Raw genomic sequence first — 15690 nt, forward strand, 5'->3', positions numbered from 1 at the left:
AAAAGTCAGGGAATTTCTGAAGAATCTGGCCAGGTCATGGAAACTGACTGTAGTCTTTGAGATAGTCACAAAAATATTCATTACCATTGATCAAAGCTTAAAAAATCGCTCCTTCAACTGCACAGAACAGCTAAGCAGAAGCATAGTAAAAAAAAAGCAGTGCATAGGTGGTGCTTCTGCTTTCTGAGTACAACGTTAGTCACGCGCATAAAATTGTGCATGTTTGTCTTGGCCGCGATCTCGGCTCGGCTTGAGGGCCTTCTGGTTAGGCTAGAAGTGCCATCAGCAGAGGGCAAGGTGCACAGAATACATGGGCGTAGGCAGGGGGGTGCAAAGGGGGCACTTGCCCCCCCTCAAGCCACACCGGCACTTGCCCCCACCCAAGCTATGCCAGCTCTCTCCCCCCCCCCCCTGCCCCAGCCACGATGTAACACGGGTTTGCACCCCCCAAGGCAAAATCCTGCCGACGCCCATGACAGAATATGTGAGCTGTAATTATTTTATTGCGATAGCAATTATATGGACAGTCTCGGCAGGATTTTGCCGTCGCCGTCATGCACCGTATATGTATAAGTATGTATATATAGACATCGCCTCCTATATTAAAGATGCCTGAGGAATGGCTCGAGCTCCCAGCGGAGCCGGCCTGCCTTCAGTTTTGGACAAGCGCCGAGCGGTGGCGCTCGCGACCGACACTATTATCACGGCGGCGGGCTTAGTGTGTGCTTCGTTATCCATCTTTCTTGGTCTTTTTTTTTCTTTTTTCTCTTCCTTTCTTGTTTTTTTTTTTTTACCCGGCTTCAAAGAGAACAGCCACCTATCATCATCATCATCTTCGAGATCGGCAACTTTGCACGGTCGTTTCGGAGGCTATGCCAAATGTCAAAACTACGGGAGCGGCCGCCACATGTGGCGCTAGCGACCGACACTAGTGGAAAGGAGGAAAAGGAGAGGGTTTGGCAGCTGGTTTTTTGGTGATGCGGCAGGCATCTTTAATATAGGAGGCGATGATATAGATAAAAGGCCCAAAGAAAAATAATTCAGAAAAATGCTTCCGAAGCGCGGAATCGAACCAGGGACCTCTTGCTCCGCAGCGAGTGGCGCTAACCACTACACCACAGAACGCAGGTCCTCCACGTAGCTAACGGCGAGCATTATATACACACCCTTTACCGCTGGATGGACTCAGAGACGGCCGGCGCTTATAAGCGTTTCTTCAGTACCAGCGAGATGGCGCTAGGAGCGCGACGGGCGCATTTAAAAGTCGTCGGCGAGCTCGCTCGCTTCTTCTTATATTTGCGCAAGGAGAACCTTGGCCTTCCGCTGTCTGCTCGCGCGGTTTTTTTTTACTGAAAAGTGTAGTTTACAAGTGCTTAAGTTAGACGTCCTGTCTTTTAGGGACACGCTTGGGCAGAGGATTTAGCTGCTGCTTTCAAAAAGGCCATTGACAGCATTGAGCCAGCAAAAATACTTCAACTTTCGATGGATGGTCCAAACGTCAATTTGAAGTTGTTGAAGTCCTTGGAGCAAGAGTTTTCTGCGTCTGATGGAAATCAGAATATTGTGGACATAGGAAGCTGCGGACTGCATGTTGTGAGTGGCGCATTTAAAACAGGCCACAATGTCACAAAGTGGAACACAGTAGTGTTTCTTAGAAGCATGTACAATTTATTCAAGAATGTCCCTGCACGCCGAGCCGACTATGTCAATTTCACAGGGAGCACACAGTTTCTGCTAAAGTTTTGCTCAGTGCGCTAGCTTGAAAAGGGCAAGGCTCTTGCTAGGGCACTGCAAGCCCTCCCAAATGTGGTCAAATATGTGGAGCATGTCAAGAAAGAAAAGAAACCTTCAACATGTGGCAGCTATAGACCTACTCCATGTTTATAAACAGCGGTAGGCGCCGTCGATATATTCAGGGCCCTTGTAGCGACGTCACGGCGCGTAGGCTCCGCCCAGCCGGCCCAGCTTGAAGCGCGCTACCGCCCTCTATGATCACGTGACAACTGGCGCAGCAGCTGCAAAAGCTGCCTCTGAGCACCGCGCGTCGGGGCGCCTCCCGCATGTTTACAACGGAGGCACGGAGGCGCGCACATGAAGGCTCCCTAGTTTACGAGCGGTGGCCGCAACAGAGGAAGTTGCTGTGGCTGAACATCGTGTTGGCGTGTTGCTCCAGCTCTGTGAACCTCATTAAACCATGAGGTATCTTGACGGCGGGAATGTGACTCATTTGCGAAATATCATCACCGTTGCGACAGTCTAGGTCACACGTGTACGTCTTAATTTGTTAACTAATGCAAGGACGATCTCGGCGACACATTCATCCGTGACACGCTTGCGATAATGCTTTAACTACATGCTGTGGACAAGGCGGCTGCGTACCTGTCAGGTCTGTCAACCGCGGTCCGCGGCTCCCTCCTTACGCTCAAGTCGAGACCACGAAATGCGTACAGCCCGTAAACACACTCGGTAACGTTCCCGAGTGTTGTTTTTCTGTGAATTCTGACAGATATGGACATACCGTGAAGCGCACAGCAGCCAGAACAGCCCTGCACGATACACTTTTGCCAGGTGTATCATCGCAGCCGCATAAGATTAGGAAAAGCATAGTCGAAGTCGCGGCTGTGTTAATGAACCGTGACCAAGCAGAAAGAAGCACATGCGCCATGACCGAGCCACGCTTTAGTTCACGCTAGTACAATGAAACCATTTTGGCGCGTCTAAGACTTATATCAACAATGGAAAAAAGTTCTATCAACAATGGCAACGGTGAAGAATTCTCCGCATATATGACAATGCTATCTACAACGTGCTCGCTATGCCTCCGCACAAGGCTTATGCCAAGAAATGCGGTGCTGCACATTACAATGACAACCGCTTGACAAGGCTAATCCTTTCTGCTGGGTAAGCCGCCCCAAAACATAACCGATGAACCGGCGTCGGAGACAATTTCTCGCGTTTTACAGCTGCCGCTAATTTCTTGCGACGGTCTTCGTAAACAACTAATGAAAAAAAAAAAAAAAAACTTATTCCATCCTTCTCCTGCCCTCCTGCGCAAATAACTGTGGCACTGCTCGTCGTTACACCGTTTTTTCTTCTTTGCACGACGACAAACAGCGCACGCACCAACTGCGGTAGGCACGGCGGCTTTTGCCCACCGCGCGAAACTAAACGCCCGACGACAGCGCCACCGCATTTTCGTGACGTATGTCCGGTGGAATTCGTCTATACTCATGTCGAGATGGCTGTGAAAGACGAGATGCTGCCAGTAAAGCTGGCCTTTATGCTTTCAGTTTCAGAAGAATTGGAGCCATTTTTGTCCGAGTTTCAGACAGAGAAGCGGATGCTGCCTTTTCTCGCAACAGCACTGTACGGCCTCTTGCGGTCACTGCTGGGACGAATCGTGTGAAAGGAAAAGCTGGATGCTACAGCCACATTTTCAAAACTGATGAAAATTGATCTGGAGAACCCGAACAACATCATTGGTATAGCTGCCTTTGACACAGGCCTTGCCGCCAAAAGTGAGTTGCGAAAGATCACAACCATCTCACACTGCGGTGGCAAGTGTCAAAAAAGAATGCATCTTATTTATTAAGGCCTGTTCTGCAAAGATAATCGAAGCATCACCTTTGAAATACAAGCTGACAAGGGGGGCCAGTTGCTTAAACCCAGCAGTTCGTGCCACTTCTGTGCAAGCTGGCCAGAAGCAGCTGAATGTTGCACTTGAAGTACTTATAGAGCACGGTCGCCTTACAGGCCTACAAGGAGAGAGAGCAAGTAGATCATATGTACAAGTGTGCTCGAACAGCACTGCACAAGTGCGTTTGCGAAAATTTGATCGCGCAAGAGAGCGCTTGGAGAAGCTGTGGATGGAACTCTGTGCAAGTTCTCATGAAGAGCTACTGCTGTTTGTAAAGATTGTGCTGTGCCTTTCACATGGAAATTCTTCCATGGAGCGGGGTTTTGGTGAATGAGGAATGTCTTGTAGAAATATAGAGGAGGAGTCACTTGTAGTACAAACATTAGTGTACGATGAGGTGTCTGCAGCAGGTGGTGTTGCAGAAGTTGACGTAACAGACAAGATGATAGACATGGTTCGAAGTGCCAACATCAGATGGAAAGAAGACTTGGAGAGGAAAAAGAAGGAACGGTTGGACGTATTGGATGCTGAAAGAACAAAAAAAGAGGACTGCGGCTCTTGTGAAAGAGCTTGAATCAAAGAAGCAAAAACTGATGGAAGACTCACAGCTTCTGGTCTCCATGCTGCAGCAAGAGATTGAATCTTTGAAACATTGAAGGCATTGCCGATGCAAATAAACAAGCTTTTCTGTTTGTCGAGGGGCAGTTATTGTGCCTTTTAATATTTTATTCATGGTAAAGGATGCTTTCAGCCAAGGGACTGCAATAAAGCAGCATGGTTTCCATTTTATATGAGTGCCTCATAATTTGATTTTACCACTAAAGAGTTTGTTTCCAGTGCGCAGTTTCTTCCAAGCAGACATACCAGTCATGGAATTTGCTTGAAATGGTCATGGAAAACCTGGAAAAGTCAGGGAATTTGGAAAAATTTAATTGGTAGACACCCTGAAAGAAATCGGAAAAAGGGACTTCGCACTCGCAGCCCATCTTGTGTATGACTACGCTTGCCTGCTCGGCGACGTGCACGACCGTCCAGCCTTTCTGTGCATGCGCGCCGGCGAGCTGGCTCGGGCGGGACGGGGAACGCGAATTATGCGAGTAAAAATTTTTTTTTTAGTAAAGATGGCTAAATATCAGGGGTGTGTGAATTATGCAAGTAAATACAGTGCTCTTTCTTTTCCTTTCTTTATTTATTAAAGGGGTACTGACACAAAATTTTGCGGCCAAGATAGCCTATGGGATTGATTCCCGTGAACATGCGTATATCATCTGCAAAATATCAACAGTGAATATAGCTTGGAAGGTATTTTAAATGAATTTTGAAGTTTGCGTGAGCGATCGACACCCTCAAAGGTGACGCTTGGTGACCTCCCTACTTCCCTCATGTAACCACGCTGCAACAAGTTATGATGACGTCATGCTGCCTTTTTTTTTTTGCCACATTTGCTCCAGCAGCCTCCTTTTCGGTGGCTGCTCGCGAACTGCGCGGAAGTGCAACACAGTTCTGTGTGCTGACGTCATCGAGCGCTGCACCCGCTAGGTGGTGATAGTTGCACCCGGGGCTTGTCGTTTTTGAAACTGAAACTGACACTGGTCGGTAATGAGGAGCCTGTAATTAATTATCTGTCGTGTGCTGCAGCAAATGATGTGCCGTGTTATGACTAACAGGCCCCCAGCAACACATTGCAGCAAAAAAACACGAGGCCAAAATTTTTGTCAGTACTTCTTTAAAGAGACACTAAAGGCAAACAGTAGGCTTCTGCAAATAGTAAATTTTAGGTCCGAAGCGAATTCGAAGCGAATAGTGATTTGGTCGAAGCGAATTTCAAAGCGAATTCGAATAGTTTATATCACATATTATGCAGAAAAATGAGCACATTTGTCATGACCCAACTAACAAGCGCAATATTATTGAAGTTGAAACAAGGCATATGCATATGTCATTCTTTTTGGTTCAAAGGAAAATGGAAGCAACTTTGATTAATAGCAGGATTTGACTTTCGGCAGAATGCAAGTGATAACCTGTAAAATACGTTACATTTCAAAATTTACTATTACTTAGAGCATATAAGCCGGTATAACAAGCTTTTTAACTTAAAAAATGATGAATCGATGTAAGGTTAAAACAGTAAAACCTCATTAATTTGAACTCTGTTATTTCGAAATCAGGCATAATTAGAAGGATTCCCTTGGCCTCGTATTTTGCAATGTAAATTTGAGTGGATAATCTGAAGCGGCGGTCGGTACCAGCTCGGTTAATTAGAAAACTTTGGGTGCCATGTGCCAATTCCCCGATCCCGATTTAGCCGCAAATCCGCAGAAACGATGGCCCTTAGGAGCCACAAGGCAATGCAGTGTAGTGATACTAATGAGTGACAAGCATCCCAGCCTCGCTGCTGCCAGTGCAAGAAAAAAAACAAAACAAAAGGTGGTCTCGTGGTCAGCTGACATGTGCGCCTGTGGAGATGTGCTTCACTGCAACACAGCGGTGACAGGCGGGCAGCATGACGCATGCTTCTCTCAACGTCCGCGATTCTTTCAGGGAAAATACAGAAATTAATAAAGGGCGGTCTGACGGAATGCGCGATGTATGCGAACCTCCGAATGGCGGTTGTCCAGGCAATTTGCGCACTTGCACTGCTGGCGGAATACTTGCCAGTTCGAAAACTTCAATGATCATCTTTTCCACCCAGAACACAACGCGAATTCCGTCACACTGGCCATTATTAAATTCTTTATTTTACAAGAAAGAATGGGCAAATGGTCGCATCATGACGCGCTGACGCTGTGAGGAGCAGGTGACATGCTGCCCGCGTGTCACCACTGTGTTGCAGCGAAGCATGTCTTTTTTTTTCCGCAGGCGTGCATTTCAGTTGATCACGAGACTGTTTTTTTTTTCTTGCACTGGCAGCAGCGAGGCCCCCCGTTTCCCCGGTTTAGCGGCAAAATTGGGACCGGGTATTCCTGGAAGACATAACCCTTGTAGCCGCAAACTAGCAGGAACAGCAAATGACCACCTCCGATTACTTCCAGTAATTCAAAGTTTTGCATCCCGCATTTTGTATGTTTTGTTAATTCGAAAACCCGCTTAATTAGATTTTCACAGTCCCAGTGACTTTGAATTAACGAGGTTTTACTGTATGTTCATTTAAACTTAAAGTGGGGATTCGGGGCAGTGCGGATTTTTCCTGGAAAGGTGTATTCACGGTATAGCACACCTCTACTGCAGTGAAACCACCTTTACAGGGGCTTACATGCGGTTTTTGTCTGTTCGTTCATTCCGAATACTTCGAAATTTCCTAAAATTTAAATTCGTTTTGAAGCGAATTCGAATACTGTAATATTCGTTCAAATATTCAAAGTGCTCGAATATTCGCACAAGCCTAGCAAACAGTAATCCCTCGTTAACTTGAAGCTGTCAAGTCCGGGGAAAATTTTGAGTTAAGCAAAACGCCAAAAATGTTTGCCCAGGTCACTGTAAAAGAAAAGCCAGTGGTGCCAGGAAAAGCTTCACTGCACGAGACAGCTGCCATAATAAAGGCACAAGAATTCGGAGGGGAAAAAAAAAATTTATTACCAAAGACCAAAAAACTGTGTGATGCTCGCTTGCTTCGCATTCGTGTTCGGTCCAAGAAAGGCGTTCTCCAGTTGCTCAACACATCGGATGAGCCGTTGGTCGCCACCGCTGCATTCGACCTTGTTGCGGAGCAAGCGCAGCACGTTACGTGTTTCTGTCGTTATAGGCATTTCTCGAGGCTCTTGGTCATCGTCTGCATGGTCAGCTGCGTCGTTCACAGCCATCTCAACGATATCGGTGTCCAACAGCATTCCGGTAACGGGGACGTCCGCCTCGTAGAGCGCATACTCCTCAAAGGCGATCTCGCCATCTTCAGTATCGCTCACGCAGCCAGTTGCCTTGCACACTTCATTGCACAGCTCATCACAGCCGGTGAAATCTGCGCCAATGTCTTCTTCAATCGATTCTGGAACGCGAGAAAACCCTGCATGTGCGAAGCAATTAGCAATCGCCAGTGGCCGTAGTTGGCGCCAGGCTTCGGCCATCGGATTGACTGCACCCAGCAGATCGATTTCATACGTTTTCCCATTGTCGTATGACAGCAGAATTCGGTGCAGCAGGCTTTTCCTATAATACTTGCGGGCCATCTCAATGACTCCATGATCCATTGGCTGGAGAACGGGACGTCATGTTCGCCGGCAGGAACTCCAGCGTAACAGCCGCCAAGTTGTCGATTTTTCCGTGACCGGGGCGGTTATCCACAACAAACAACACTTTCCGACCGTCCTTTGCCATCTCCCGGTCAAGCGCACGGACATGCTCTTCGAAAAGCGCCGCCGTCATCCAGGCCATTTTATTTGCGCGGTGGGTCACATCCCTCGGGAGCCGTGCATGCACGTCATCGGGATCACTTCCAAAATGTCCCACTCGTGGTGCTCACCGTGTGATACATTTAGCTTAATTTCTCGGTAAGTAGGGCACTGCTGTTGATAATATTGCCGTTTTAGACTCTGTCATACGTTGAGCTTTCGCTCTGACATAAATTGTTATTTGCCTTTAGTGTCCCTTTAAGTACTGCCAGTCTGTATTCAAGTCCTTAGGCAGGTGTGGGTATTGAATGCAAGACTTTCCAGTAGTCTAACATGTAATTTGGAGGGAATAAATGGGGTTCTGCCAGTTTCGATTCCCAACCATTACAGCGACATAGGACGCTGATTTTGATGGGGGGAAAATGAGGAGATGCCTATGTACTTATATTTACGATATTTATTCAAATCTAATGCACACTGTTTTGATAAAAGAGTTTAAAAAATGCCTGTGCATTACACTTGCATACAAAGCCGAAACCACATTCATAGTATTAACAACGGCTTCTCATCAAAGGGGTTAGATGCAGTGTCATCACCATCACAAAATGACAATGGAGCACGTTGAGTGGTGGGCTTTTGTAGGTTAATTTCATGCTCGACTGTGACGTGTGTGCATTGTATCGGTTGTTTTTCGATGAAGTGCATATGGTGGTGTGCTGCTTTCATTATGAAAGTTCACGTCGAAATAACTTTATTTTGCATGTTCAAGAGAGCCACAATGCATCTTTGTTATGTGTCTGAGGCCTGCATCCATGAGTGGTGCATTAAGGGAGATTCAAAGTACGGGGGTTGTATAAGGGTTTTGTTTGTGTCGATGGGGTAGGAATTTATCAATTTATCATTGCTTCAAGCCTCCCTCTTCCCTTGAACGTCTATCTTGTTTGCATTTCATTACAGTCGAACCCGTTTATAACAAACTCGAAAGTGCTGTGAAAACTGGTCGTTATCTCAGTAGTTTGTTGTAAATGGACTGGCCCTCAAAAACATGCACTTAGCGACCAAGCCGCTCTTTTTTTCAGCGCATTTTTATTGAAACCCCTCCGATGAGAAGTTAGGCCTTTTCGCCTTGTGAAGCGACACCCGCCACGTGCACGAGCGAATTAAACTGCCTTTGCACTGAACCGACACCGTTTCACTGAACCACGGTGCCGCCATGTGGCTCCGATCATCCCTGGCTAGTTGTGTGCAGTGCGTTGCCTACTTGGCTCACGCCATCATTGCCGGGCCGCTTGCTGTATTAAGCGCATTTGTGCGCTCTTTGTACTCGCCTCTTTCGGACCGTGCACGGGTGCGGCGAGTAGCCTGTTCAACATGGCGAAGACAAGCATTTTGCAAGCAACGCGTACTCTACGTCTCCGGGATGCTCTGACGGTCCTGCACGACAGGCGCGGCGCACTTGGGCTGTTGCCTAAAAAACATGCAGTATACGCTCGCTGTAAGTGCATCGACGTTTCTCGGTGCCCATGCCGCTCAACACCAGCGAGTTACTTTCATTTCTATGAAGGAGCGCCCACTTTATCTCGCACGGCGCTGCGGCGGTGAACTTGCAAACGGCAGCATCACGCGCTTGTACTGCTTGTACTGCCGTCAATACAAACAGTGTACGCCACACGTGCAGCCGAGCCGATAGCTGCAGATGACTGTGATAAGGTTGCCAGTGATAAGTCATAATGGCGCGTTCATCGCCGCCCGCCACATTACCTTCACTCTCTTTTGATGCTTATCCCTGAAGGAATCGCTGCAATCGCGCGGAAGTCGTAATCATTGATTGGCTAGTCTCTGCCATTGCCGAAAAGACGAAAGACATTTTGCAGCACATTGTGGCATCGACGCAGTGAACTTTTAAGTGCCGAAAAGTTGTCGCCGTCATCGCCTATTGCATTTTACGGCTTCTTGCATTCCAAGGCATAGGTTCATTGTAGGCGGTCGTAGCTGCAGAGAACAATTCCAGAATAGGTTGACGTGTGAAAGCTGACCGCCAGGCTTCATGCTGCTTCCTATTTCTTTCTTTTTTTTTATTCGTCACTGCCATTCTGCCACTGAAGAAATGCCAGGAAAGTGAGTGACCTCGCTTGCAGTGTCCGAAATCCGCGTGCGGTGCTCGCCGATCTAGGGTATCTTCGTCACGAGTAAACTCATGCTTTAGAAGGCCTTTTTTAACTTTTTTCACGTCGTATACGCCATATTTTTTTCGCGACTGTGTATGAAGTGTTCGTTGTAGAAGTAGGAGGCTTTGAAAAACATTCGCTATATGTGGACGTAATTTCAATGGGTAGCATAGGAAAAACGTAAGTGCACCGAAATATGGTCGTTATAACCAATAGATCGTTATATCTGGGATTGTTATGAGTGGGTTCGACTGTATCGTATAGTGGCTTTGGCACATAATACCCCAGGTTCGTATTAGTGTTTGTCAACTACTGAACTTCGGATTGTGAGGCTGTGTTTGCCTGTGCACTAAAAGTAAGCGCTGTTAGACATTGTCGTCATCATTGAGCTGTAAATATAGCAAAGCCCTTCATATGAATGGCTAGGGAAGAGCAGTTCTGGAATACTGCAGAAAGTAGCCAACAACACACTACTTATATTTTAGTTTATGCCTTCATGGTTTTAACACATCAGGTAATCATAATGAACCTAAAGATCACCTTTTCTCCTCTCTGTCTATCCTCAGTCTTGCTTAAGGTTGTGGGATCAAATTACGGCTGCAGCGGCCGAATTTCTATGGAGGTGAAATGCTGGAAGCCCATGTGATTAGATTTAAGTGCGTGTTAAAGAACCCCAGGCGGACGAAATTTCCAGAGCCCTCTACTATGGCGTCTGATAACCGTATCATGGTTTGTGGACATAAAACTCCAAGAATTATTATTATCAGTCTTGTTTCGAAATGGGAAATGTTTAACTGCAAGAATTTATAAATAGCCAGCACCGTGGGATTTGATCTGATACTTTGAGCATTTGTGGCACCCTGGTGGAAAAGAGGCAATTTCTTCTCACATTTTTTTGTTGTGTTTGTCCACTGTGCTATCTATACCTTTGGTGCAGTGTGCTGAGAATGATGCTGTCCCTGTATCAACACATATTTCATATTTACATCGGGACGTTAGAAGGCGGCCAGACATTGCAAATAAACAAAAAAAAAAAAAAACGAGACAACACCACACGACACCAAGCATGCAGCTTGCTCTGTTTGTTGATTGTGTGTGTGTTCTGGGGTGTTTGCAGAGCGTGGGTACTGCATGCGTGGCGACTACTGCCCCTTTGACCATGGCAACGACCCCCTCATTGTGGAGGACGTGTCAGTACTGCGCTTTGGCCTGTCAGGGCCACCCCCGCCCCCGCCACCCAACTCTGCCTTGCCCCCTCAGCCAGCACTGCCCCAAGGTGAGGCCACAGGAGCTGCACACGTGTTCCCTAGTTGTACTCCATTTTTCTGTTGCCTCTCTCTCAGGTTGGCTGAGGCATAGGGTTCCACAATAATACACTAGAGGGAAATCTGGCTCTAGTGTCCATGGGAGCTGCGATGCATGGCGCTTCAGCCAGCATGAGAACGATGGGTAATGCATGGATTTTCCCAAACGTCGTTCTTTCAGCTCCGTGTGGCTCCTTGTGACCTGCAGCTGTTTTGTCGCGAGATGAAGTTCATGAAGTTCAGCAAAAGTTCAGCAGTCCCACTTCACCACCTTTTTAGGCTCACCAATTCAAATCAGCTCACGAAGTTCACAACACACCATTCTTTTATCCAAAACAGAAGCCAAAATGCAACAATAAACAAAACCACAAGCACGAAGACTAGGCAAATCCATGTATACTACCCATTATTTTCACGATGGCTGAACGATCGCAGAGCCAGAGTTCCCGCTAGTAAATATTGTAGGAAACTCTATGGGCTGAGGTATCAGTCATCTGCTGTAGCCTACGCATTGTGCTGTTGTAGAGGAAAAGTAGGGGTGGGGGCTTTGTCAATCCTGTAAAATGTTCTGGAGTTGGGCTTGGCTGGTTACCAACAACTGGGATTTGTCCTCATTAAATCATGGCTTGAATGATGTGGGGTGTTTACTTTTTAGCTTTCTCGTACCTTTACGTTGTAATGGGACTTGCGTTCTTGTGTAAGGGCGGCACTGTTGAACCTCAATGTTTCAGGGAAAAAAAATTATCCTTACTTGGCCTTAGCGATAACAAAGCATCGATTGAAGCGTATATTCAGCTGCACATAGGCGTGTACACAGGGGGCCGTGGGGGGGGGGAGTCCGGCCGACTCCCTAATAACCTGAGAGGGGGGGGGGGGCAAATCTGCCCCATACATTGACCCCCCTAGTCACAAGAGGGGAGGGGCACAAAATCTGCCTCATACATTTACTTACAGGGGGGGGGGGGCTGCAATGAATCTTCACCCCCCCCCCCTGATGGGGAACCCTGCGCACGCCTAGGCAGCCGCAGTTGTGCGATGCTATCTGCACAATATTGAGGCGGGATGTAAAGGCATACAGAGCTCTTTTTGTATCCTTACTGAGAGTTACTTGGCAGGAAGCTTGCTAATTTAAGAGTTGATGTCATCACAAAATTTGTTTCCCTGTATTCTGCAGCCCATCACTTTTTCATCCCACTTTGCTTTTTCGTAGTGACGTGTCTTTTGATGCAAGCTGTCATGAGTGTATGCACAGTAGTTTACGATGCGCAAGTTCCAGCACATTGAGTGCAAAATCTTTCTGCAATTACTGCATACATTTGTGCAAAGGTTTTGCTCACACTTATGTCTTAAACATTTTACTAGGAATCACCAAAGTTTGTTCCCTTGAGCACGGCACATTGGTTGAGGATAGCTCCATGTTTGAGCAGTATAAGGTCCCTGCATTACACAGAGGTTATGAGAGGTCATTGTAGAAGGAATATTGCTGGAGCGAATGTTTCAACAATTGCTTAAACGTTGGCTCCAGTGACATTTGTTCAACTCCTCATCACTTCAAGCACATAAATGTATTTTGCATGGCTGATCGATCCTGTTTTTGGATGTTTTTGCATTTGATTGTTAGGGTATGGGTTGACTGACTGTGCTTCAGCGAAATGTATGTTTTGGCATCTGGTGCAGATTTGCATTTACACTGTGTCTGTGGAATCTATGCGTCGTCGGAGCTGTACAGGCTTATGCAGTCAGCTCTTGTTAGTCCCATACCACCTAGAGCAAGGGCCCTACCAGCTGGAACAATCCATTGAAATTTTATGCCATACCTTTTGCCACTGGTCATAGCTTGGCTTAGATGGTTTTATCTTATTACAGCAATCTTGTGATAAACCAGACTCTGGCTCTGACGATGAGGTAGCAATCAAAGCTAAAGTAAAGGCTTCCCAATGTCATTGACCTTCAAGCATGGCTGTTTCTCAGTGTAGATATTCATTTACTCTTACTTATGGACTGCTTGCACGCTAGAAATTCAGAACCAAAGTTAGGTAGTGCAGCCCTGACATGAGAGCATATGAAGGGCATTCTTAAGGTCCCTGTTATCAGTACTGTAAATTTGGAACTGGCATTCACAACAGGCATCAAAGTGAGTGCACTTCTCTAGTTTTAAGTGCAGGAAGCAGATCACTGCTTTTGGGAATGCACAGGATTGGAAGATAGTGTGACCTAGCAGTACAATTCCTTACAGAATTTTTCGCACTAGAAAAAATGTCAATGCTGGCCAAGTAGGAAAACATAGCAATAATGGCAGTTTTGTGTTCTGCCTGTGCTTTACAGCTTGTTGCACTGTTTCATTGAATTAGGCATAGTTTGTTGAGGGATATCGTAAAACAGCTGTTTTCTGTGCCATACACTCTTACGTGCACTCTCAACCTGCCAGGTCACTAGAGAATCAGTGAAAAGGAGCCTCTGACAACGACACCACTTACTCAGGGTTATCTGAAGCATACTTTTTACATTTTCTGTGCTTGCTGCCGACAGAAAGAAACAAAAAGCATGGGCAGCATGAGAAGGGTAGTAGTGACAAGCGAAATTGGATTTCTTTTGCTTGTAGTTACTCTTCAAAACAAAGTTGTCTACCGTGTCAGCTGCCACCATACCATATTTTTCGGGGAAAAGGGGTTTGTAAGGCTTGTTGTTACCCTGTCCAAAACATAGCAACACATCTTGCATAAGGGGCGTTTCCGTAGATGATCGCAGTTTTTTGGGTGATACGACAAGCGCAGAATGTACAGGAGGCCATGCCTTCTCTGCATGACTGTTTTGAGTGGGGTCTGCGGCACTGTTGGAAATCCTTTGGTGGTGGGTGTCTTCTCCCTCTCTCTCTTTCTCTCTGTCTCTTGTAGTTACTCTTCAAAACAAAGTTGTCTACCGTGTCAGCTGCCACCATACCATATTTTTCGGGGAAAAGGGGTTTGTAAGGCTTGTTGTTACCCTGTCCAAAACATAGCAACACATCTTGCATAAGGGGCGTTTCCGTAGATGATGGCAGTTTTTTGGGTGATACGACAAGCGCAGAATGTACAGGAGGCCATGCCTTCTCTGCATGACTGTTTTGAGTGTGGTCTGTGGCACTGTTGGAAATCCTTTGGTGGTGGGTGTCTTCTCCCTCTCTCTCTTTCTCTCTGTCTCTTTCTCCGGTGGCTGTTCAGCAGGTGTGCCCTCTCTAGCCCAACTGCAGCAGGTTCTGCCACCCATGGTGGGCAGCGGCCAGGAGTCCCTGCCGTCAGCCGCAGCAGCAGCCGTCGCCGCAGCCGCAGCCGGTCAGTGCGCTCTCTGCTGCCGCCGCAAACCCCTACTCGCGGACAACTTTCACTGTGGTTGCCAAGTGAATACGTCATTCTGGCTTACTAATGGCGCCGGGGAACACAAAGTCGGAACTAACCGAGTAGCCTCATATACGTTTAGGCAGCTTCGTGTGTCATTCTGCTACGAAGCATGCAGTCACATATTCGACTCCTGGCCTCAGCGCACAAGGGAACATGAAACCAGTGGTGCGATCTTGTACGCATTCCAAATAAACACGGGGGCGTGGCGTTACATCCAGCCGCACGCGAATGGCCCATGTGAACCGCGACAGATGTCACAGCCCTGCATTGACCAATCGCATGCGGTCACGTGCGGCTGGATGTAATGCCACGCCTCCGTGCTTATTTTGGAACGCGTACGAGATCGCACCACAGAACTAACCAAGTAGCCTAATAATATGTTTCGATAGTTTCATGTGTCGTTCTGCTACCAACATGAGGTCGCGTATTCGACTTCTGGCCTTAGCAACCGTGTTCTGATGGAGGTGGAAGGCAAATCAGATCGATAGATTTGTTTATTTATTTAAGAGCACCTTACAGGCTTTGAAGGGTATTGTTAATGGGGCCATACATAAATTCTGAGCAAAATTCTCAGCGCCAACGTATTCTCAATAGCCACAACGAAACAAAAAAGGAAAAGGAAATTCACACTGTGGTCTAGAACGTTCCACAATTTAGGCAGGCAAACTGTATGAAATGGAGCTGATGCCAGTGTCATCATTTAGAAAAACTTTGCGCTAAAGGAGTTTTTAAAAGCAGACCAAGACTTACAGGCCTCTTATGAAACCGAAACAGTAAGGAAAAAGGATCCCAAAGAAACACGAGGTCTTTTGAGGATGCCTGTTCTATTATGGAAATTGGTCTGTTAAGGTTCTGGATAAACTTGACCACTTAGGGTTC

The 15690-nt window shown here is 46.8% G+C and overlaps 1 protein-coding gene across 1 annotated transcript in view; it reads left to right on the forward strand.

Moving 5' to 3' along the window:
- The window catches only part of LOC119382842 (RNA-binding protein 26-like), a 100748-nt gene that overhangs the window by 15887 nt on the left and 69171 nt on the right, over nucleotides 1-15690 (forward strand). The window contains 2 exon segments of the mRNA XM_037650719.2: nucleotides 11248-11406; nucleotides 14638-14745. Of these exon segments, the coding sequence (XP_037506647.1) occupies nucleotides 11248-11406; nucleotides 14638-14745 (267 nt within the window).

This window comes from Rhipicephalus sanguineus, chromosome 2 (assembly GCF_013339695.2).
Source record: "Rhipicephalus sanguineus isolate Rsan-2018 chromosome 2, BIME_Rsan_1.4, whole genome shotgun sequence".
NCBI lineage: Eukaryota > Metazoa > Arthropoda > Arachnida > Ixodida > Ixodidae > Rhipicephalus > Rhipicephalus sanguineus.